This window comes from Schistocerca americana, chromosome 5, assembly GCF_021461395.2.
Source record: "Schistocerca americana isolate TAMUIC-IGC-003095 chromosome 5, iqSchAmer2.1, whole genome shotgun sequence".
In the NCBI taxonomy this organism is placed as follows: Eukaryota; Metazoa; Arthropoda; class Insecta; order Orthoptera; family Acrididae; genus Schistocerca; species Schistocerca americana.
The window spans coordinates 58296361-58322427 of record NC_060123.1 but is presented as its reverse complement, the minus strand read 5'-3'; the positions used below and the strand labels follow the sequence as shown (position 1 = coordinate 58322427).

General features: G+C 45.2%; 1 protein-coding gene across 3 annotated transcripts in view; it reads right to left on the bottom strand.

Moving 5' to 3' along the window:
* Positions 1-26067, bottom strand: part of LOC124615784 (homer protein homolog 2) — a 374488-nt gene that overhangs the window by 130993 nt on the left and 217428 nt on the right. For all 3 annotated transcript variants that reach the window (XM_047143901.1, XM_047143899.1, XM_047143902.1), the window contains exon 2: positions 13915-14071. In XM_047143901.1, the coding sequence (XP_046999857.1) occupies positions 13915-14071 (157 nt within the window). The remainder of the gene's footprint in view (positions 1-13914; positions 14072-26067) is intronic.

The window sequence follows — 26067 nt, the reverse complement described above, 5'->3', positions numbered from 1 at the left end:
GACAATTCAGGAAAAATAATTCTCCACAAGTAGTTTTGAGCAACGTATGTTTCCACACCTTAGAGACATCGTTCATGTGTGGTACGTGTGCTAATGGCATCGGCTCTGCCATACAAGACGTCGAGTCACAGTTTAAATATGTGAAACTGGTGATGCACGGCGAAACAACACCACGCAAGGTACACGGCACTGTAACAAAGGTGAGAAGTATTTTCACAGACCTAACCTCCCACAAGAAGCAAAGTAAAGCAGCAGAAACTGCCACGTCTCAAAATACTTTCATATACTACTGTAACAACGAACAGAAAATGCGAGCTTCAGGTGCCACAAAACCGGCCTGCTGACTTCAAATAGTTGGTTGGCAAGCCGAAGGATATATGGTAGCGCCAAACACAGGAGGGGCATTTCTGTCCCTGTGGACACTGGGAAGCAAATACGCTGACGCGACGCACGTATGCCTCTGCTCAGGAATGGGTAAACAGTACTCCACTAGCTGCGGCGCAATCACATCACATATCGGGGCGGCGTGCTTCGCGGAGGCAAGGCGGGCGTGCTTTCCAAACACGGAGCTATTCTCGGAAGACCGGAAATTCACTCGCACATGTTTTAAAGTATTTCTCTTGGACAACACAGCTGTACTCCAAAATGAGGACAGCGACTGAAACCACAGAAATCGACCAGCCCTCTCGGATAAAGTTTTCCTGACGAATACTTTGCACGTAAGAGACGGCTTCAACAGGGCTGCGACTGTTAATAAATACAAGTAAAACAGTTCTTGGGTCAGTCATTTTTTTATTTTGCCACTACAGTCCACACCATCATCATCTCGTGAAGTACTGTTTATTTATATTGCTATTGTTGGTGAAGAGTACAGACGTCTTTTCACATAGATCAAGGGCAATGCAGATTATGTTGCGTGTTTTGAGGTACGGTAGAGCGGTTGAAATTCTGCATACCGCTGCCTGCTATATGTCCTCTCCACTGTACATTATGTTTACAGTGTACAAATAACATTATGACAGTGGAGAAGACGTACATCAGGCAGTAGAATGCAGAACTTTTACACCTCTACCATACCTCAAAACACGCAACATAACATATACTGCCCAAGGTCTGCTCGCCTGCGGGATGGCCGAGCGGTTCTAGGCCTACAGTCTGGAACCGCACGACCGCTAGGTCGCAGGTTCAAATCCTGCCTCGGGCATGGACATGGGTGATGTCCTTAGGTTAGATAGGTTTAAGTAGTTCTAAGTTCTAGGGGACTGATGACCTCAGAAGTTGAGTCCCATAGTGCTTAGAGCCATTTGAACCTAGGTCTGCTCCTGTAAAAAGACGTCTGTACTTTTCACCAACAACAGCTGTGTAAATAAACAATTCTCCACCTGAAGATGATGGTGTGAACCATCGAAACACGTAGTGGCAAAATAAACAAGTGACTGACGCATAAAGTGTTTTATTTGTTAAGTTCTCCTGAAATCCTCGAGAGCTTCCGGTAGCTCAGTACACGAGACTAGCGCAGGCTGCAGTATGGCGATTTTCGGTGTTCGCAGAGATCGGCGGGGTGCCTATGTCAGGCACAAGCCAGACATAGTGGGGGGAAGGGGCGGGGGGAGCGAGCGACAAGGTGTGTCACGCTCACTTCCCTTTGGGCCGTGACGCTGTCACTCGCCCCGTGAACACGACATTGGCGGTAGGAACCGTGGGCAAACGCCATCGGATAAAGCCTGGATACTTACCTCCGAATGAAGCCCTCTGTGTCTCGCTCACAGGGCCGCTAATGTCAATGAATTTTGGTAATATTTCGTAAAACCCCAAACCACGCGTCGAAGAAATCTGCTGAACAGTTATCTTTGTACACCTATTTGAAGAAATAGTTCTGCACATCCATCAAACGAATAAATTTAATATCAAGCCTTCATAAACATTCCGTTTTTAGAATAGTCTATCATAAATGAAAATTCGTCCACAGCCGTTCATTTTCCAAGAAGTCAGAAATAGGCAGCCAACTCTTACGTCGCTTGTAACAGTAGAGATGTATTTTTTAAAGTGGTGCCTAGCACACATTGACGTATGAACTGTAGAGTAATCGTGTAAATGTAGGCTGACAGGAAGAGAACGGTACCACATGTCTTGCACCGCGCTTTGCGGCTGTACTCCTGAGCGGAAGGCAGCACGGAGGGGAAGCACACGTCATTAAGCAGAGCTTTGCATAAACATGACGCGGTTAGTTACTGGGTAATGAGGTGAGCGCCGCGGTCGCAGGGCTCCCTCTGCCCGTCTGCGGCTGGCAGCCCCACACAGCACTGCGCCACTGGCGTACGTCCGACATGCCACACTGGTACGGAATAGGCGCCATCTCCCAGCACTGTACAAGATACTGTGCCTGCAGCCGTCGTCCGATAGGAAAGTCTCAACAATGCATGGTAGAATACACTTGGTTTCCACCAGAACATCGTGAAGGTATTAAGGGCGGTAGGACGTCAAACGGGCCGACTTGGAGCGGGAGAGGCAACACAGGACATTTTAATTTCCAGTGTCTATACTTTTACAGATAAATTGATAAAACTTTGTCAGCATCATTAGGAAGGATTCACGATTCACACCCATTGCAGTGGAAGTTAGAAAACATAGCAAAATAATTTTTTTACGTGCGAAATTTCATCATTTTTTCACTTACTAATGGCTGCATTTGCTGCTATAGGTACACTTTTCTTCATAAGTTAGATTCTTCGATGAATTTTGCACAGCATACAAACCATACTTACAGGAGTATGAAAATCCAGAATTTATTTAATTTACGAAAAAACGAATGAGCTGTTATATTTTGAAGTTCATGTTTGGAAAAAACAAATTTTTACCACAGTTTTTAATAGATTTGGAAAATTCTAGTGTTTCATACACCTTTGAGTATGGTTTGTATGCTGTGCAAAGTTCACCGAAGAATCTCTTTTACTTATGAAGAAAAGTGTGCCTACAGCAACAAATGCTGCCATTAGTAAGTGAAAAAAATGATGAAATTTCACATTTAAAAAATATTTGTTTTGTTATGTTTTCGAACTTCCACTGCTGTGAGTGTAAATTCTGAATCCTTCCTGGTCATGCTGACAAAGTTTTATGAATCTATTTGTAAAAGTGCAGACAGTGGAAATTAAAATGCCCTGTGATGCCTCTCCTGTTCCAAGTCGGCCCGTTTGACGTCCTACCCCCCTTAACGTAGAAATCACCGGCAAACCGTTTCCTGACATTTTACAGTGATAGAAGAATCTTTAGCGAGATTCAGTTGTTCATGGGTGTCAGATAAGACGAAAGCGTGGGATTGCACATTCAATCGCCTGTGGATTTTTTCCCCAATTATAGCATCTTTCATCTCTGGCAATGACCTGTTAATGTGAAAAATGCGAAGCTGGGTCGTGATTTCGAGTACACGTTAAAATGCAGCCGATACCCCCTCCCCGCCCCCACACCCTCTCCCAAATATCTGGCTGAATGTGTCTGAGGAAGGCTGGGCGTACCACATTCAATGTCATCGTGGCTGGTAAAGTACAGTGGTGACCAAACCAACATACGGGCGGAGCACAGCTTTAATTTTTACATAATTTGCAAGACTTTTATATCAGTAAGTGTCCGTATAATCCAGGAGGGTACCTCGCACAACAGAATTCTGTCGCTTCCTCTGGTGATTTTAGTAGTAGTAGTAGTAGTAGTAGTAGTACTTCTTGTTGTTGTTGTTGTCGTTGCTGTAGCAGTACGAGGGCATGCAGTAACGTTAAAGTGTGTGTGAATTCCTAAGCGACCAAACTGCTGAAGTCATCGGTCCCTCGGCTTACACAACTTTAACTTACGCTAAGAACAACACACCCACCCATGTCCGAGGGAGGACTCGAACCTCCGGCGGGAGGGGCGCGCAGTTCGTCACATGGCGCCTCTAACCGCGCGGCCACTCGACGCGACGGTGAAGTAAGCACTTCGATTTTTTTATGCGAACACTCTTACCGTACTTTCAATAAAACAAAAGTCATCAACATTCTACGCCATCAACATTCTACGCCATCAACATTCTACGCCATCAACATTCTACGCCAGCAACATTCTACGCCAGCAACATTCTACGCCATCAACATTCTACGCCATCAACATTCTACGCCATCAACATTCTACGCCATCAACATTCTACGCCATCAACATTCTACGCCATCAACATTCTACGTCTTTATTCTCAGCAAAGTCAACCCGGCGAAGAACCCATTTCTACCAACGAGAGATCAGTTTGTCGACACCATTCTTGCGGGAAAGGCTACTTCCTCCACCACGAGCCCTGTTTGCTTTTCAGTTTTCCTCTCTAATTCCCTCTCGTGAGTAGACAAAATAATTTCATTGAGGTCGTGTTTACATAGTGTTCTTTTCAGTTTATGAAATGATTACTTCTTTCAAATAGTTAAGCGAGTTGTTATGTAAAAAAAAAAAAAAAAGGCTCAACAAGTGGAGCTGACAGCTGTCTACTGCACTGAAGCGCCTGTTCCAAGTGTACCATGCTGTCAGTAGGATACATTCAACATTGCTGATTTCATTGCTACCACTATCAATGGATGGAATACTTTTCACATCATAATGGGTATCAACTGCATCACCCCAGTCTCAGCTCGCCCAGAGGCTTAAATTGACTCCCACAGCAACAGGAGTATATCGCCTAAGTGTTATGGAACTTGAGTATTTCAGCGTAATTCAAGCAACGCATTACTGTTCAAAAAATGGTTCAAATGACTCTGAGCACTATGGGACTTAACATCTGAGGTCATCCGTCCCCTAGAACTTAGAACTACTTAAACCTAACTAACCTAAGGACAGCACACACACCCATGCCCGAGGCAGGATTCGAACCTGCGACCGTAGCGGTCGAGCGGTTCCAGACTGAAGCGCCTAGAACCGCTCGGCCACTTCGGCCGGCTGCATTACTGTTCTATATTTGAAAATGATCAGTCGTATTCCACTAGATATATTGCCACCCACCTTGCAAGATGTGCTGTGGATGGGTGGTAAGTTGCTGCACTCAGCGCAGCCCATTCTGCAAAGCATTTGCCGAATGAACGAGTTATATGCAGTCTACCAGAACACAAAGGTCAGATAAAAGTGCACCAACTTTCTGATTACTTATTAATTCATCAACAAGTGTCTACAACATGGTTAAAAAAATCGCTGGCGACAGTAACAGACGCAAGGGGCCAAATTTGGCTGTCCAATACCTTTCCCACCAACACTAAATAGGTCAAATTAATCACTTCTCATCCTTGTTTATGGAAACATATATTACATAAAAGCTCACTTAAATGCAGATGAATACGCAATTTCTAAACTGAAAAGAATTCCAATATATAAACACGATCTCACTGAAATTATTTTGTCTACTCAAATGACAGAACTGGACAGGAAAAGATGTAGTCCGTCTGTCTGTCTGTCTGTAAACTGAAAAGCGAGCAGCACTCGTGTTGGGGAGGTGGCTTTTCCCGAAGAACGCTAAAACTGAAAAATCGGTTTCCCCTCTAGCAATGTATAAGAAAAGTATTAAGAGATTTAAATATAATCTGCCCAAATGGGTTCCTTGCATTAGTATTATTAGCAACTGATATCTGTATTATATTTAGTGTTAACGCACTTTGTGGAAAATAAACACCCCGGGCATGTCTGGGCACTGTGTCGCCTGCTGTTCATAAGGCAACTGCAGAAGAATCAGTAAAGGTTTGGTAAACGCCCTGAAGTTGCTTCTTGTGACGTAGTGGGATAGAGAGCGCGGGAAACCGCCCGCTCGCTCTTCAGTTTGGAGATCTATGAAGAAGGACCAACACAATCCTTTTTTTTTGTTTGTTTGTGGTTTTAGGGCGCAAAACATCTATGGTCATTAGCGCCCAGACCGTGACGTAGAAAACAGGAAAAAAACGAAATTTAAAATCAGCAGCAATGGGAACAAAGTCATAAAATTTGAGAAACTAAAGGCAGAAGGAATGCTTAAAAATCCACTATAGAAAGGGGTTGGTTGTCCCCCAAAAAAAGCTTCAAATGACTGACGTCATTTCACTGTCACTAATAAACCGTAGAACGCGGTCAGCTGAGCGCGTGTCATCTGCTAAAAGCGACGATAGATCAGGCGATAGCTGTAGACGGGAGCGTAACGGATTAAAATAGGGGCATTCAATTAAAAGGTGTCTGACCGTCCACAGCTGAGAGCAGTGGGGACAGAGTGGGGGAAGATCACCGCTTAAAAGATGTCGATGACTAAAAAGACAGTGCCCTATCCGGAGTCTAGCTAAAATTACCTCCTCCCGACGACGCGTTCGGGAGGAAGAGGTCCAAGCGCAAGGAAGGGCTTTCACTTCCCGCAATTTATTATGGGGAAGTGTTGACCAATGCGCATGCCATAAATGAGCAACTTGGCGACATAAACCGCTCCGTAGATCGGTAAACGGAAGAGACTGAATAGCTGGCCGAGGAAGAGAGACTGCAGCCTTGGCCGCTATATCGGCCGCCTCATTTCCACAGATACCAGCGTGTCCCGGGAGCCAGAGGAACGCCACCGAGACGCCCCCCAGGTGGAGCAAGCGCAGACAGTCCTGAATCCGGTGGACCAGAGGGTGCACAGAGTAAAGAGCTTGGAGACTTAGGAGAGAGCTGAGAGAATTTGAGCAGATTACGTACTGTATCCGCTGATGGCGGCGGATGTAGTGGACAGCCTGGAGAACAGCGTAAAGCTCCGCAGTATAAACCGAACACTGGTCGGGAAGCCGAAAGTGATTTGGGGTGTCGCCAACAATATAGGCACTCCCTACACCTAACGATGTTTTCGAGCCATCGGTGTAAATAAATGTGGCTTCCGTCATTTGTGCACATAGAGCAGCAAATGCCCGACGGTAAACAAGTGTAGGGGTACCATCCTTGGGAAATTGACATAGGTCTCTGAGCAAGTCGATCCGGGGACGGAGCCAAGGCGGTGCTGTACCCCAAGTTGTCAAGAAGGTTTTAGGAAAGCAGAAGGAAAGAGAATGGAGCAGTTGACGGAAGCGGACTCCCGGGGGTAGCAGGGAGGAGGAGCGGCCTGCATACCCGACATCAACGGAGGCGTCGAAAAAAAGGTCATGGGCTGGATTAGCAGGCATGGAAGACAGATGGCTAGCATAACGACTCAGAAGGACTGCCCGCCGATTGGACAGCGGAGGTTCAGCAGTCTCAGCATAAAGGCTTTCCACAGGGCTGGTGTAAAAAGCTCCAGACACTAAACGTAATCCACGGTGGTGGATAGAGTCGAGACGCCGAAGAATAGACGGCCGAGCAGAGGAGTAGACTATGCTTCCATAATCCAATTTCGAGCGCACTAAGGCGCGATAGAGGCGGAGAAGGACCACTCGGTCCGCTCCCCAAGAGGTACCATTCAGGACACGGAGGGTGTTAAGGGAACGCAGACAGCGAGCCGAAAGATAGGAAACGTGGGAGGACCAGCACAGTTTTCTGTCAAACATAAGACCCAAGAATTTAGCGACGTCGGAAAACGGAAGGTTGACAGGACCTAGATGTAAGGAGGGCGGAAGAAACTCCTTACGTCGCCAAAAATTAACACAAACGGTCTTACTGGGTGAGAAACGGAAGCCGGTTTCGATGCTCCACGAGTGGAGGCGATCGAGACATCCTTGAAGACGTCTTTCAAGAAGGCTGGTCCGTTGAGAGCTGTAGTAGATCGCAAAATCGTCCACAAAGAGGGAGCCCGAGACATCAGGAAGGAGACAATCCATAATTGGATTAATGGCGATGGCAAACAGTACAACACTCAGCACGGAGCCCTGGGGTACCCCGTTTTCTTGGGAGAAAGTACGGGAGAGAGTAGTGTTCACCCGCACCCTAAATGTGCGCTCTGCCATAAATTCGCGAAGAAAAAGGGGCAGCCGGCTTCGAAAGCCCCAAGAGAACAGTGTGCGGAGGATGCCTGTCCTCCAACAGGTATCGTATGCTCTCTCCAGATCAAAAAATATTGCTACCGTTTGGCGTTTCCGGAGAAAATTGTTCATGATATAAGTGGAGAGAGCAACAAGATGGTCAACGGCAGAACGATGCTTTCGGAATCCGCATTGGGCTGGTGTTAAAAGACTGCGGGATTCCAGCCACCAAGCTAAACGGTAATTCACCATACGCTCCAAAACCTTACAGACACTACTCGTGAGAGAAATGGGGCGATAGCTAGAGGGGAGATGTTTGTCCTTTCCAGGTTTCGGAACGGGAACGACAATAGCTTCCCGCCATCGCCTGGGAAAGGTACTGTCGGTCCAAATTCGATTGTAAAGGCGAAGGAGGTAACGCAGGCTATGGGTTGATAAATGCAGCAACATTTGGACATGGATACCATCCGGTCCTGGGGCGGAGGAGCGAGAAGAAGAGAGTGCATGTTGGAGTTCGCGCATGGAGAAAACAGTATTGCAGCTTTCGCGATTTTGAGAGGAGAAAGCAAGATGTCGCACTTCCGCTGCACGTTTCTTCGGGAGAAACGCTGGCGGGTAATTTGAAGAGCTCGAAATCTCAGCAAAGTGCTGACCCAATGAGTTAGAAATTGCGACGGGGTCCACTAAGGTATCATGCGCGACAGTGAGCCCAGAGACCGGGGAGAAACTAGGCGCGCCTGAGAACCGTCGAAGCCGACTCCAAACTTCCGAGGAGGGAGTGAAGGTGTTAAATGAGCTAATAAAGAATTTCCAGCTTGCCTTCTTGCTATCGCGGATGACGCGACGGCATCGCGCACGGAGCTGCTTATATCGGATACAGTTGGCCAAAGTTCGATGGTGACGGAAAATGCGAAGAGCACGTCGCCGCTCACGTATTGCGTCACGGCATGCCTCGTTCCACCAAGGAACTGGGGGGCGCCGGGGCAATTCGAAGGTGCGTGGTATTGAACGTTCCGCAGCTGTGAGAATAACGTCGGTAAAATGTGTGACCTCATCGTCGACGCTGGGAAAGCGACGGTCATCGAATGTCGCTAGAGACGAAAAAAGTGTCCAATCGGCTTGGGCAAACTTCCAGCGTCGCGAGCGCATATATGGCAGTTGAGGCTGCAGTCGAAGAACACATGGAAAGTGGTCACTCGAGTGTGTATCATCAAGGGCGAACCATTCGAAGCGCCGAGCTAGCGGAACAGTACCGACCGCAAGGTCCAAATGAGATAAATTTGCCGTGGAGACAGACAAAAATGTGGGGACCCCAGTGTTGAGGCAGACTAGATCCGCTTGGTGGAAGACGTCTAGCAATAGTGAGCCACGTGGACAAGGATGTGGAAATCCCCAAAGCGGATGGTGGGCATTGAAGTCCCCAACCAGCAAATAGGGGGGTGGAAGCTGATCAAGAAGATGAAGGAGATCAGCTCGTGCCATTGGTGTAGACGATGGAATGTATACCATACAAAGAGAGAACGTGTATCCAGAAAGGGAAAGACGGACGGCGACAGCTTGGAAGGAAGTGTTTAAGGGGATTGGGTGATAATGGAGAGTATCATGGAGCAGAATCATGAGTCCTCCATGGGCTGGAGTGCCTTCAACAGAGGGGAGGTCATATCGGACGGACTGAAAATGAGGGAGAACAAAGCGGTCATGGGGACACATCTTTGTTTCCTGAAGACAGAAGATGACCGGCGAGTAGGATCGTAAGAGGATCAACAATTCATCCCGATTGGCGCGAATGCCGCGGATATTCCAGTGGATAATGGACATAGGGTGAACAGAAAATGGAGGAATGTGACCAAGGTCGCTGTCAACTCAACGACTGATCAGAGCTTGCGACCGACAGCATGGAATGGCATTCAGTCGAAGGCAGAAGATCCTGATCCATAGGTTGGTCAGGAGCAGCTCCTGCCACCAACGATCGGCCAGTTGACCGGCCACCAGCAGTGCGCCTCGGCGACACAGAAGATGGCCGAGGGCGATTTCCGCCAGGTGGTGCTGTAGATGGGACACGCCTTGGCGGAGAAGGAGAGGAACTGTGTTTCTTCGTAGCCTTCTTGGAGGTATGATGTTTAGATGAAGGAGGAACCGATGGTTGTGAAGTTGCAGTACGTAAAAACTCTTCACGAGAATGCTCTTTTTTCGAAGACTTGGCGTCTGACTTTTGGGCTCGAGATTTAGCAGAACCCGACGAAGGGTGAGCCATAGAGTGGGCAGGCGAAAGTGGTGAGGTTGAACGGGCGATCTTTGCGCTGGCCGATCTGACGACCGTGGTACTAAATGTGAGGTCGCAAGTCTGCGTGGCCGCCTCCTTTGTTGGCCGAGGAGAAGCAAGGACAGTGCTGTATTTTCCTTTCTGAGGCACGGTGGGCTGTCGACTGGCGAGTAACTTTCGAGCAGCAAAGGTCGACACCTTTTCCTTCACTCTTATTTCCTGGATGAGCTTTTCGTCCTTAAAAACGGGGCAATCTCGAGAGGAAGCAGCGTGGTCACCCATACAGTTGATGCAGCGAGGGGATGGAGGTGGACAAGCACCCTCATGGGCATCCTTGCCACACGTAACACATTTGGCCGGATTGGAACAGGACTGGCTGGTGTGATTGAACCGCTGACATCGATAGCAACGCGTAGGGTTTGGGACATAAGGGCGAACGGAAATTATCTCATAGCCTGCTTTGATTTTTGATGGGAGTTGAACTTTGTCAAATGTCAAGAAGACAGTGCAGGTTGGAATGATGTTCATGTCAACCCTTTTCATAACCCGATGAACAGCCGTGACGCCCTGGTCAGACAGGTAGTGCTGAATTTCTTCGTCAGACAATCCATCGAGGGAGCGTGTATAAACGACTCCACGCGAGGAATTTAAGGTACGGTGCGGTTCCACCCGGACAGGGAAGGTGTGGAGCAGAGAAGTACGCAGCAATTTTTGAGCCTGGAGGGCACTGTGTGTTTCTAATAACAGGGTGCCATTCCGTAATCTGGGACAAGACTTTACAGGACCCGCAATTGCGTCGACACCTTTCTGAATAATGAAAGGGTTGACCGTGGAAAAGTCGTGACCTTCGTCAGACCGAGAAACAACAAGGAACTGTGGCAACGATGGAAGAACCGTCTGTGGCTGAGACTCAGTGAACTTACGTTTGTGAGCAGACATAGTGGAAGGTGAGGAAACCATTGCGGAAGAATCCCCCATGATTACCGGCGTCTCCGATGGCGCGCTCCTCCCTTGTGGGGGCCCTCACCGAGGGCACACCCGCCTTAGGTGATTGTTCACACCTCAGGTCACACCTCCCGACAAACGGACGGAGGGACCAATCGGCACTTTCGGAAGGTATCAGCTCGGGTAATCACCCCTCCCTGGGCCTGGCCGTTACCAGGGGGTACGTACGTGTCCTACCTGTCTACCCGGGGCGGGGAATTACGCGTTACCCCGTCACCGGCTACGCATGGAAGTGCGTGGGTCGGCCTTCAGACACGCACAGGGAGGAAAAAAGAGAAAGGGAAAGGAAAGAAAAGGGGGTCTCAAACGCCGCAGCGGAGAAAAGGGCAAGGAGAAGAGGGAAGCAAAAGAGAAGGACAGAGGAAGGACGAGGACTTGCAAGTGTAAAAGCAAGGAATTTGGAACAGTTTCGAGCGTCCGTCTCCGGACGTAGGCACAAACCATACTCCCACAGGGGGAGAAAGGGAAGTAAAGAGCCAGAGGTGTGGGGGGGGGGGGGGGGCGAAGATGGGGGACGGGGAGGGATGCGGAAAGGGAAGGGAAGGTATGCAGCCCGGAAAGGAAGGAGGGCCACATTAGCTCGGGGTCCCGTGCTCGCTACGCACGTGTCCACAAAAGAGTTGTGGACCCCCTGGGGGGCAACACAATCCTGAGACCTACCTTTCCTCGCGCTTCCAGCCTCCATCCCACTCCCCCTCCCTCCGCCACCCGCCATCCCCGCTACTTTGTTACACCCCTAGCACACACTTATTCCTTAATACGGCATTACTGCATTTGGATGTGGTACACACACTTCATAATTTTTTCAACCATATTCATTTAAAGATAAACATTAATTTTACACCGTTAAAACACTATTTTTAATAATATGCGATTTTCCCATCCCCTGTAACGCGAAACTATTATTGCTGGAGAAAAAATTGAATAGAACCTTCTTTGTAGGAAATTCAATATAGTTTAATTTTGTAATGGGAAACATTTTCGCTAGAAGCCGCAGTTTTCATTTATTCTAAGAACCTCCAAACGCCCCACATTCACGCTCTTACTCCACCACCAGTAGGTATTTTTTTGTATTTTTCATGGCACTCCCTCCTACCACTGTACAAAAATTTGTGACTACACTAATTTTCACTCAATTCGACCTTTATTGGCCTCCGTTAACTGGGCTAATCCTCTAGTCCAGATAATGGTAGGAGAGACTTGCCGCCGGAAGCGTCTATGATCTCGACTCGTGTGATTTCACGAAAATCATGGAAACCCCAAAACCCGGATGAAGAGGCCCGGACAGGGTCCATCATGATCATGAATGCGATCCCAGTCTAGCGTCCGGAACACCTCGCTCACTGTCGGCACAAATCTTAGGATTGTCGTTCCATAAATATTTACAAAGTCAGTCTTGTGATACGACGTTAGTCTATTTATTGCCAAATATCCGTCTTGTTATCTCATCAGCACCAGCTACTTATCCTGTTGCCACTGTTTTACCTCTACGTAACAGTGGTTTCAACCTTCTCAGCGTATCAGTTGCTGAATATCTACTTCCCTCCAGTGTCCTGTTCCAAACGCTGTTGTTTAGAACTAATTCCTTACGCTTCGGATGGTGCTTTGCATGGGGAATTTCAATACCTGAAGGAATAATCCCTTCTGTCTTGTACTTTGACCAATTAGGGCAATTTTAGTACACAAAAAGCGAACTTCCTTTACCTCTATTGTGAAGCCCTTTCTGTCGCTTTCATCCACTCTTCGCTGTCTTCTTTGCGTTCGTACGCCGCTGACAAACTGAACAAAAATTGAAAATTTTTGGCTCTCTCAGTTTCAAGATACATAGAATCAAAATACTAAATTAAAGTGGCAAATAAAAAGAAGACTTACACCGTTCGCTGCTTTTCTCTAAAAAAGTGGTAAGTGGCTGAATACTACAAAATATCTCCAGTATTCTCCTATCGATTGCAATGTTTTGAAATTCTGCTCAAATATAATTTTGTAATCGAGGATCATAACGCTACTTGGGCATTAGGAACAGCCAGTGCTAAAGGGTGAAAACTGAGTTTGAAGAACTCAATTTTTCGTGTTCATTTGTTCGTTTTCAGGGGCTACAAGCAGATAAAGGCATATTACGTAGACAGAGGCAATAGATTAACTACTTTTAATTTTTATTGTAAACTAGAAATAAACTTAAGTCGTAAGTTTTCTCCTTGTATGGCGTCGCAAGTTTGTTGTGGTTCCTCCAGTTCTTAATCTTTTAAAGGAAATTGAGCACTGTATTTCACTGGTACGGCACTTCATAAAATACTTCCAGTCTAGGTATGGAGTCATTCTGTAATACAACTGATGTCCGTCAACGACACCTTGAAACTACCATATTACCAGATGGAACAAGTCTTGCACTCGCCTTGTACACGCGTACCACCCAACAGACCACGCCACGTGGTAACAGGTACATTATTGTCTCAGCAATGCTGTACCAATGCTCGTTTCTGTCGGCATTGTTATTAAAATAGCAATGACAGCGTTTCTCATTTCCTATGACGCGCAGTATTTCAAGGTAATGGAAATTTTACGAAAAAAATACTCGTTTTTTAAAAACAGGTTTACTACGGTTAACTGATATTTACGTCTTTTTTGACCGGTTACTAATAAAAAATAAAAACCTGTTATAAACGAGACCAAACGAATGCCGAAAAGTGGGTATTTTGCATCGCTACTCCCGCGGCCGCGCTACCCACTCACCTTGGTGCCCTCGACGCTGATGATGCGGTACAGGCTGCGCGTCGAGTCGTAGAAGAAGGAGACGCTGACCGCCGCGCTGGACGCCGAGATCCACGAGCGCTTCGTCTTGGGGTCGATGTGGAAGACGTGCGCTTTGCACGAGAAGATCGGCTGCTCACTGCAACACACGAAAACAGGCGGCCGTCAGTAACACTGATACAGCAGCGGGCGACATGCACATTGTCTCCAACGGGGAAAACAAAATCTCCTATTTTTTCTCGTAGACGAAGGTCGCGCATCCTTTCTTAAATGGCTTCTGTATACGAGTACCTAATACACCTCACGCACAATCGACTGGGTGCCAGCAACTAGAAAACAAACGGAGTACGGTCGCTAACGCACTTGGCTGCCACAACCGACGAGTCGCTGGATCTGGCGAAGGAGCGATAGGGGAACGAAAGACATAGCTTGAAGGAAGTCACCTGTCTGCTTTGTGTTTAGCAACCAGACGACGACCAGATTACTTGAGGCTCGTATTCAAAAGACGACGACTGCTACATAGCGTTTTATCATCTAACTGAACGCCTTACGATGATATAGGGCAATGTTCCACTGAATATTATAACAGCACACGGAAGCGGGACGAAATTCACTGGTGTCCAAAATCACAGCAACAAACCGAAATTCTGCAAGGCTGCGTTTATTTTGCCACAAAAAAAGTATCGACAGATGACAGAAAAGTAGAAACAATGCCAAGAATACGTACCGTAAACAACTGCAACATCCATAACGGCGGACAACAATTTTCTTCGTTTTTTCCAGCTTAAGGGGGGTAGGACGTCAAACGGGCCGTCTTGGAGCAGGAGAGACACCACAGGACATTTTAATTTCCACTGTCTATACTTTTACGAATAAATTCATAAAACTTTGTCAGCATGACCAGGAAGGATTCAGGTTTCACACTCATTGCGGTGGAAGTTCGAAAACATAACAAAATAATTTTTTTTACTTGTGAAATTTCATCATTCTTTTCACTTATTAATGGCTGCGTTTGTTGCTATAGGTACACGTTTCTTCATAAGTAAGAGAGATTCTTCGATGAATTTTGCACAGCATACAATCCATACTTACACGTGTATGCAACTCTAGAAATTATTTAATTTATGAAAAAATGAATGTGCTGTTATATATTAAACTTCATGTTTAGAAAAAACTCAAATTTTATAGTTAATTATCTCAATTTTTACCACAGTTTTTAATAGATTTGGAAAATTCTAGAGTTTCATACACCTGTAAGTATGGTTCGTATGCTGTGCAAAATTCATCCAAGAATCTCGCTTACGTATGAAGAAAAGTGTACCTATAGCAACAAATGCAGCCAATGGTAAGTGAAAAAAGGTGAAATACAAATGTAAAAAAATAAATTATTTTCTTATATTTTTGAACTGACACCACTATAAGTAAATCCTGAATCCTTTCTGGTCATTCTGACAAATTTTTATGAATTTATTTTTGAAAGAATAAACAGTGGAAATTAAAATGTCCTGTGTTGTCTCTCCAGCTCCAAGTCGTCCCGTTTGACGTCCTACCCCCCTTAACGGGTTTACACACCCACTCTGACAACTGGTTACTGCGCTCAGTATGGGGTGTGACCACCTCTGGCAGCAATGAAGGCTTGACAACGACGGGGCATGCTGTGGATGATGTCATCAATTTCACGTTTACGCAATGACGGCCGTTCCTCCTGCACAGCTGCTGACAAGTCTTGGAGAGTCAAATCGAGAGAAAGCGCGAGCCACGCGGTGCGTCCAATATCTTCAGCTTCCAAGAAAGCATCAGCCAACCGTGCTCTATGAGGTCGTGCATTATCATCCATCAACACGAAGTCTGGGCCCGCAACAACCGCACATGAGATCCTCAAGATCTTGTTACGATTCCTGACAGCAGTTAAATCTTCACCTGTACAATTTCATGAAGAGGTGTTCGAGTGGTCAACATACTCCCGGCCCATACCATTAGGGATTCTCCTTGATATCGGTCTGTGATAAGAACACAGAGCCACTGTTCGACGTCCGGGTGGCGTGTTGATCCTCCATTCTAGCCGTTACCTTCTGCGAATACGCGTTAGAGGTACACATACAGAACGTCTTCGACAATAAAGGCCACTCTGCTGAAGCCTTCTGTCATCGTTTACCTCGGTACAAACGTCCAGTGGATGTTGCGATGTCGGATGCCAGTTGCCATGCGGTACTAAGGCGGCACCGTCGTGCCAAATAATGGTCTTCTCTTTCTGATGTCACACATGGTCGGCCCTGCCCTGGTCTTCTAGATACATTTTCGGCCTCTATAAACTGTCTCGCCACATCCGAGGAACAACAGAATGATTCACATTAAGTCATCAGGCCACATCAGTTTGCGACTGTTCTGCTTCGATTTTTCCTACGGCCCTCCACCGCAAACCGTTTGGTAAGGTAGGCGCCTTCTCTGTGTCATACACCGTCTGTAACTGTATACACGTGGATGTGGGACTACCCTGCAAAGACTACCGCCCTCATAGGTGCCCTGACGTCATTGCTGGCGTGGTTGTCTGTTGACCGAAATGCCATTTCCGTGTTGAACACGATCGTACGGACATGTGTAGACAGTTTGTATGATTGTATAGCGAATTACACACAGGAGCGGGAAATAGCGTTTTGTTGCTTTAATTTTGGACACCAGTGTAGTTGATACCATTGTGGGTGAGAAAACTGGGCGACAAAGGAAAAAGAACTAGATCAGCAATAATTTTAGTTTACAAGCAATTCTTATTAAAACGTAATATCTACAATTTTGCTACACCCCAAGTAGAAACGATAGGAAAATTATTTACTTGAAATATTTATTGACATTTCATCATAGTTTTATAAATTTTTTTTGTAGTAATTTCAGTTTCATTTTTTTCAACAACGAGGAAAATACGTGTTACAACTAACAAAATCTATTGAACAATACTGTTTCAACGATTTAAAACACCAAACAGAACACATTACAATAAAATCATTCATAATAATGTAATGCAATAATTTTATATAGCAGTTTACTTCACTCTAGCGGAACTTCAGCCATGGAAGAAATAGCAAAAACCACAAACTACCCTTACTGACGCCTTACGTAAGGAAAAGACGTACTACTACATTTTCTCACATCATCACAGAAAACTTTGACTAAAGAGTTACTACTTCTTTCTTGCAGCAGATGGTGCATCAGATACTTTTTCCTGGCCCATTTGTTCGAAGCGATCTCGAAAATTACCACCACACTGAAAACGAAGAGCCCAGATTGCTTGCTGCGTAGTCTCCTCCCTACTTTCGGTCGCTGACAACTGGGGCGCCAGCAACTGGTCAAATGTATGTGTAACAGGCTAAGTGTATGACCGTTCGATAATGGATTTTGTTTATTCATTTATTTTTAAAAAGATAATGAATAGCTGATGAATATCTCGATGCTATTTCTCTTAATGTAAACACTCGCGCATCTTCTTGACTTTGGCAGGGAGTGGGGCTTGTAAACTGAAATCAGAAATGGACTGTCAAGGACAAAAATTGCGAAATGTTTTCAGTATGAGTTTCTGTGCGTAAGTTAACCACGTCTGCTATTCGGTGTGAGTGTACAGAGGTCGTGCAAATTCTTACGATGGCTGTGGCACTATTAAAGAAGGCATGGAGAATAGTGACAATAGTTATCGAAGATCATTCAATGTATTGTGTACTGTTCACAGCGAAGGATGCTTCATATCAGTATTAACGATTTTCTGCCCTGAGGAAAAATGACAGTATCGGCAAGAGTGGCGGGTTGTCAACTGAAATCCTAGTGTCGGCGCAGTATTGGCAATAAGAGACCACGATTAGTGCTTCCGGCCTGACAGCAGGCAGTACATGATCCGCTACTACCTTCAGTGCGTCAGTATGCGTCTCCCAGTTACGTGTACTCTTATCTAAACCAGCACAGAAATACTGTGAACTTATGCTTTCACTTCGTCTGCGAGGTGTTCACACGGCAGAACTTAAGTCGCAGAAGAGTGATTAAAACTGTGTCTTGAACCCTTATCTGTGTCACGGAGTCTCGTTCTTATAAATGAAAAGTTCCATTTTTGCTAACTGAAGAATCTGTACCCACTCTTGCTGTCTAAGATCGGCCCGCTGATAGTCGGGCTGTGGTGCGAGATGCGACAAATTTGGAATCTGCGCAGTGAGTTGGTGTCTGTCTACGTATCTGCCTGACTGGACTCTAACCAGCTGGCAGTCCCTTTGAAACGGCATTTACAAAAGGGAAACTTAGGACAGCACAGAGAGCCATGGAGAAATCAATACTGGGCTATACAAGAAAGGATAGGAAAGGGCAGATGACATCCGGTATGTGACGAAGGTTAACGACATCTTAGAGACAGTAGGTTCCTTGCAATGGCAGTGGGCTGGCCACCTTGCAAGGAGAAAAGACAACAGATGGACGAAGCTAGTACTGGAGTGGAGTCTGAGAGAGCACTGGAGGCCTAGAGGAAGACCACCAGACAGATGGGACAAAGACATCAAGAAGTCGCTGGTAACACCTGGCAGAGAACTGCCCAAGACCGTCCCACTTGGAGAAGACTGCTGAAAGCCTACCTGAACCCACGACTCGAAGAGGCCACATCATTTAATGATAATGATGATGATGATGATTATATGGCCCGAAACATCAACGAAGTTTTATAGTAATATTTCAGTAACTTAAAGGTACAGATTAAATCGCTGACTTAACTAACACCTCGAATAGCGAGATCGGATACGTAAGCACTCTTGAGGAATTGCTCGACCCCCACAGGTGTGTGTGGTTAGAACTAGGACTGCTGATATTTTTAAAATATCGGGAATCCGATTACGTCATAATTTCTCCTAACAAGTCTCCGCCCACGACAACGACCAATATTGTCATTTAGATTTTTGTTCATTTTCAGCAACTGTTTCTGAAGCTTGCTGATATGAAGAAGTAGCATACTAGTTGCGTTAATTTTTTTTTTTTCTTCACGCAATCTCAGTGTGTTATTTCTTCACACTAGGAAATTTGTTATTCGCCGGCCGGGGTGGCCGAGCGGTTCTAGGCGCTACAGTGTGGAACCGCGCGACCGCTACGGTCGCAGGTTCGAATCCTGCCTCGGGCATGGATGTGTGTGCTGTCCTTAGGTTAGTTAGGTTTAAGTAGTTCTGAGTTCTAGGGGACTGATGACCTCAGATGTTAAGTCCCATAGTGCTCAGAGCCATTTGAACCATTCTTGTTATTCCATTCACCCCCCCCCCCCACCCCCCACCCCCAAGTGCAATTGGACTACTACTCTGAGCCATCTATACTTGCTTCAAACAGTCAAAGAGAAAGTACGGACGTGATGAAAATTCAAGTAGTAAGACTCTTATACACAGTGAAAGTAAAATTATGTTTACTACAGTTTCAAAGGAGCAGTTTCAAATATTTGCCGAAAATTGCGAAAAAAAATAAATAAATAAAGACACCGGCGCTCGATACTGCCATTTCCATATCGATGCACGGATATATCATGGAAAATAATATCGGCCGTATTTATCGCTATCATCATGGAAGAATTTTCGATATATCTAGAAGGTATTACATTCTGATAAAATATCGATATTCCTCCACAGCTCTAGTTCGAAAGTCGGCGCCTGGCTGTGGGCAGACGCGTTCTCAATCACCGCTCTATGTCCCGGCGCCAGAACAGGTGTCACTCACTCTATTCATCAATCCCAAAATCATCAATAAGAATACAAAGCTACATTTACCCGTCAGACAAGCGCAGGCTTGGGGAACAATGCACAAGCTTCCCGCGGCAATCTATGTCACAACGTTGCGCTTTGGCCTAATGACAAAGCGTCGTCGGACATCACTAAACTAACTGCAACAGGAACAAGGCCTTCGTTCAGATTTCGATATACGGCTCTCGACGTTCGACATGGAGGGACGGGAGAATGAGAGTACATGGGCGCCGCATCGCGCTGCGGGGGTCGCGGTAGCGCCCGACCCGAGGCAGCAGCAGGGTGCGATGTAGCGTGAGGGGGGGGGGGGGGGGGGGGGGATGGGTAATGCAGTGAGGGCAGGAGTGCATGAGAGCGGCGCGCCAGGCGCACATAGCACAGACCGGCAGCTTTGATAAATCAGCGCAGGGAGCCGAACCGTGGCGTGCCAGGCCACGCGGCATTAATCACCGTGTGTGTGTGAGTGTGTGTGTGTGTGTGTGTGTGTGTGTGTGTGTGTGAGTGAGCGTGCGCGCGCCGCAGAGCGAAAACATGCCCAGCCGCCGACACTAACGTGTCGACAGCACCGACCAGCCGTCGGAGGCGCGTTTGATCGGTGTCGCTGTTGATCAGTACGTGTCCGAATACTACACAGCGGAAAATTTCATTCAGGCCGCCGATCAGACTTTCCGACAACATACTACATTCAGAATCGCCCCAAGAAAGAGCAAAGCTGAAAGCTCCATTCGCGTACTTAACCCTGCATTGCTACTGGTGGGTCTCCCGGGCTCTGACTTGTGTGAACGATTCGTTTTCGTTAGGTACCCAACACTGCACACGAGCAGCGTTCCCTGTAGCTTCCTATCATGCACAGCTGTGCCATTTGCTCGTCAAGTGACGGCGGAAGTCCACTGTCTAGGAGTGCGCGTAGTGTGTTTGGGTCTGCCAGACCGACCACAGCAAGTAGGTAAGTACTTGTTGGGGCTATAGGACCCAGAGTAGCTACGATGGTATCGTTTGTCCCAACACAAATACGTTTGTAGTCACATTCAAATTGCTGAATCAGCCTATTTATTTCAGATGAGGGCTATAAGGATGTAACAGAAGATCTGTGTAACGATGCACTGCGAAATGAAATCATTAGTGAGGAATAAGGTGACGAAGGTGGAGACGTAGACGTCGAACTATATAGTGAACACGATACGTAAAGCGACGAAAGTGGGGATGACAGTGATAGATATCAGAACAATAAGAAATATTTTGTTGGTAGCGACAAGCGAACTAAATGGATGAAAGACATGCATACTCCTCATATCAGAACGAGGTCACATAGTATGGTGCCACATATTCCTTGTGTGAGAGGAATGGCAAAGACTGAAAGGCCAGATGTAGAAATATGGTGACTGTTTGTCACGGATGGAATAATGGATGAAGTAGTGATACAGACTAACCAATGTATCGAATCCGCTAAGTCGAGATACACTTCGTGTCAGACCTTCATGCATGAGAAAGATAAAGGTGAAATTGAAGCATTTCTTGATGTGTTGTATTTGGGTGGAATCTACAAGATTGGTAGGGTTAATTTGGAAGACCTCTGGGACAGAGACGGAACACGATTGGAATTATTCTACTCTACAATGACCCTACAGAGATACAGGTTTCTGGCACAGTGTCTGAGGTTTGACGATACGTCAACGAGGTCCGACAGGCGAAAAGAGGATAAATCGGCTCCTATATGAAATATATTTGATTCGTTCACCAAAACCTGCACAACACACTATTCTCTTGAAGAACATGTTCTTCCCTTACTGTTCCCAAAAGAGTGACAAGACGAGAATTCCCCCACAATTGGTGAACACAAGACGTAGAAATGATTTTACAAGTATATTTGGCAAATAGATGCAACAACTGGAGAAGAAATGAAGCCGGAGATGATAACTCTGTATAATGCTACTATGGGTGGGGTAAATTTAGTAGATCCGATGTGTGCCACCTATAATGTAGGAAGAACAACTAGAAAGTGGCCGTTGCCTACTGAATGTAGCAAGCATAAATAGTCTCGTCTTCTTCAGAGCTAACAACCAGGGGGAGACCAAGAGGAGAGGCTTTCTGAAATGGCTTGGGAAGGCTCTCGTCAGAGGCCAGTTACTACACAGGGCTGGCACTCAGAAAATCAACCGACCTCTCAAAAGATCTGTCAACAGACTGGCGGGGATCGAACAGCAAGACGATGGGAGTATGAACCAAAGTACGATACCTAAGAGAGAGCCGTGCTATGAGTGTGAATAATGCTACTACGGGTGGGATAAATTTAGTAGATCCGATGTGTGCCACCTATAATGTAGGAAGAACAACTAGAAGGTGGCCGTTGCCTACTGAATGTAGCAAGCATAAATAGTCTCGTCATCTTCAGAGCTAAAAACCAGGGGGAGACCAAGAGGAGAGGCTTTCTGAAATGGCTTGGGAAGGCTCTCGTCAGAGGCCAGTTACTACACAGGGCTGGCACTCAGCAAATCAACCGACCTCTCAAAAGATCTGTCAACAGACTGGCGGGGATCGAACAGCAAGACGATGGGAGTATGAACCAAAGTACGATACCTAAGAGAGGGCCGTGCTATGAGTGTGAAGATAACGAAACGCAATATATGTATTACATAGCTCTACGCTTGTGTGTCTCATAAAACACCCAAGTTTAATTTGTAAAGACTGCGTGTAGTGGCCTTGTGTGGTAAAACGACATATGGAAAAAGTACGCTCAAAAGACATTGTGGAGACACTCCGTTTACTTACGTTTTCGTACACGCTTTCTACTCATCTGTTCATACCTGAGTTTGGTTCTCGTAGCTTTCATTGTTCTACTTTGTGTGCTACGACACACGACAGTCACATTCTGTAACCATTTTTGTCCTGTATGATATGTAAATGTTAGAACCACTGTCCAATTTGCTTAAGTAGTAAAAAAAGACAACAATTTACTCAAACACAAAGCAAAACGTGTTTGTTTACTTCATCTAGACAACATACTTGAATGTGAAGCCCTTTTGTTAAGTATAGGGAGCACAATTCAGACTGATACACAAGTCGGGTCTGTGAGACCCCTCGTAGCAACGGTGGTACAAAGAACACAGTGTAAGTAGGCTGTTTAGGTTTTTATATTGGTAACGCCACGTAGCTCTCTGTATGAAAATCACTGGCTGTGCTGTGTGCCGTCTGGGGCTGGTTTGCATTGTTGTTCGCTATTGTAGCGTTGGGCAGCTGAATGTTAACAGCGCATAGCGTTGTGCAGTTGGAGGTGAGCCGCCAGCAGTGGTGGATGTGGGGAAGTGAGATGGCGGATTTTTGAGAGCGGATGATCTGGACGTGTGTCCATCAGAAACAGTACATTTGTAAGACTGGATGTCATGAACTGCTATATATATTACGACTATTAAGGTAAATACATCATTTCTTCTCTATCAAAATCTTTCATTTGCTAACCATGCCTATCAGTAGTTAGTGCCTTCCGTAGTTTGAATCTTTTATTTAGCTGGCAGTAGTGGCGCTCGCTGTATTGCAGTAGTTCGAGTAACGAAGATTTTTGTGAGGTAAGTGATTTGTGAAAGGTATAGGTTAATGTTAGTCAGGGCCATTCTTTTGTAGGGATTATTGAAAGTCAGATTCCGTTGCGCTAAAAATATTGTGTCAGTTTAAACACAGCCCTGTATAATTTTTCTAGGGGGACGTTTCATATGTCGACCCTTAGCCGAGGATACCTCACTGGAATCTTATGATTTTTGTTCTTGTAGTTTGTGTAATTAGTGCAGCCTTTGTTTATTGCTAGCGCGTAATTGTAGAGAGAATTTCCTTTGTAGTTGTAGTTTTTCATTCTTGTACAGTAAAACAGTTTTGGCATGCATGTAGATTTGCACCAAGTATTTCGCAGCTGCGCTTGCAATTAACGAGATATTATTTTCACTGCTATGTTAATGTGTTTTCTTATTTTGCTTTTCAAATTGTGTTTTTCTGTGTTGTCGTGTGAAATATTGACAATAATGGCGGGTGAAAAACGTAATACTAGGCTCCAAAGTAAACCGAGAAATGACAGTGAAGACGAAAGCAGTGTGTTAGCGCCGCCGTGTATTGAATTAGCTAATGTTCAAAGTAGTAATTTGGCAATTGTGCATAGGGAAATGGAGCGGGCTGCAAATAATGGTGTAGGCTGTGAAACAATTAGTGAACAGGGAAGCATTATCGATCGATCGATCGATCGGCAACAGCTCGCCTCAGGAATCCCAAATGACAGGACACAATTTTGCAAATACTGTAGATTCAGGTTTTGCGTCCTCACCGTTTTCTCAAATAAGTCAAGACACATTTTCTGCTTGTCAAAATGTGAATGTTGCCGGTGCAAATGCCCTGCCGAAAAGCATAGAGGAACAGATTCCAGACACTAATACATTATTAATGCAATTAATGCAACAAATGAAACAAAATCCGAGACACACACAGCAAAAGCTTCAAAAGTTAGACACAATGGAACAAAATCTTCGGAAGTTAGACACCACACTTGAACAAACACGTGAAGATTTAACTACGGAGTTACATAACATTGAATCGAAATGTCAAAAAGTCGGTAATGACGTAAAAACACAAATTTGTGAGCATTTTCAACCTATTTTTTCGCGGCATGAAAATGCATTACAGAATCACGAAGCAGCCATAAAAGAACTGCAAACCATTGTTCATGAAAATCATGAGACCTTGTGGGCTAAAATTGACTCAGTTGCATCTACCGATTCGGTTATGCTACTTGCAAAAACTCGGGAAAACTTAAAGGACACAGTAGATACTCTGAAAATTGGTTCTGAAAGACACATGGAGGAAATTAGTTCATTATCAGAGAAAGTAGTCGAACTTTCGGATCAGGTAAATAATATATCTACGAAGGTAGATGATAATCTGAATGACGCAAATACGACACGCTCATTACTTGGAAAAACACTTACATCTGCACACCTGATTATGACAAGCGTCTTTCTACGAGAGTTGAAAGAATTTCTACTAACTTATGAAATGCCACATGACTATTCAATGATATTTTTATGCTTTACTTTGTACATAGTTGCTCATTTCATTTGATATCTGGTTTCCAGCTATCTTGCAGCATTGGTTTCATAAAATAAAATTAAATGCATTTGCTAATGTGAACACTTTCTGTCAACAGATCTATTAAATAATAATTTTATGATCCACATTCTTCGAAAAAGGAGCACTTGGAAAGGAAAGAACAATAAGAAGGGACTAATAACAGTAACTGCATACATAATTTTCTTTTCAAGTACTTGGTAATTTTTTGTAGAATAAGTTTTTGTGGTGCACCACTTTAATTACATAGACATTAAGATGCGAATAGACATTTCCCTTATCTGCATTGTTGTCTTTAGTCTACTATTTTTTGCTTTTGGGTTTGTCATGATTAGATATAAGTTACTGCATTTGCTGCTGCTGTTTGCCCGGCATAGTGATATTAAATTTCACTTTGTATTACTCTGTTAAGCCAGTTTTACTACTGATTTATTTTTCTTTTTGCTGCACATTGGCTCATATTAGTGATAATGTTGCATTTGCTTTGCTAACTTATATTTATTGCTGCTTGCTTAGCCAATTTGCATTTTTTATTACTTGTTTTGTGCTGCTGCATTGCCTCGTCCCTTAGTTTAGCATCTGAGCTCGGTAGATTTATGTTAGGTTAAGATGGGGTAGTCTATATAAGAGAACGAGTTGTGATGAATTGGAAGAAATGCATTGAGAAGCTATAAGAAAATGGTTTGGACAAAAAAGTATTTTGAAAGAGGATATGAACAAAAAAGTAGGGTTTAGAGACAACAGGTTTAAATGATGAGGTAGGATAATGGAAAATAAATAATGAGGTAAGAAATATAAATGGAAATGTCGTGTGGCTAGGGCCTCCCGCCGGGTAGACCGTTCGCCTGGTGCAGGTCTTTCGATTTGACGCCACTTCGGCGACCTGCGCGTCGATGGGGATGAAATGATGATGATTAGGACAACACAACACCCAGTCCCTGAGCGGAGAAAATTTCCGACCCAGCCGGGAATCGAACCCGGGCCCTTTGGATTGACAGTCTGTCACGCTGACCACTCAGCTACCGGGGCGGACAGGTAAGAAATATGTGAACATATAAATACAGAAAGCATGCTTGGATAGGATTTTTTTGGTGGAAACAAATGTTGAATAAGACGAAAGATCTATGGAATGAAATTTTGGGTTGGACTGCAGTACCAAATGTTACACTGAAAACAAACCCTGTCCTTTCCTCCTGTGTTATTCTGCTATGTGTTTGTGTACTCATGTGTAATTGTGTTGTTCTTGTCTTTACGTGTTTAGCTCATAAGTTTTATGTTGTAGAATTTTTCT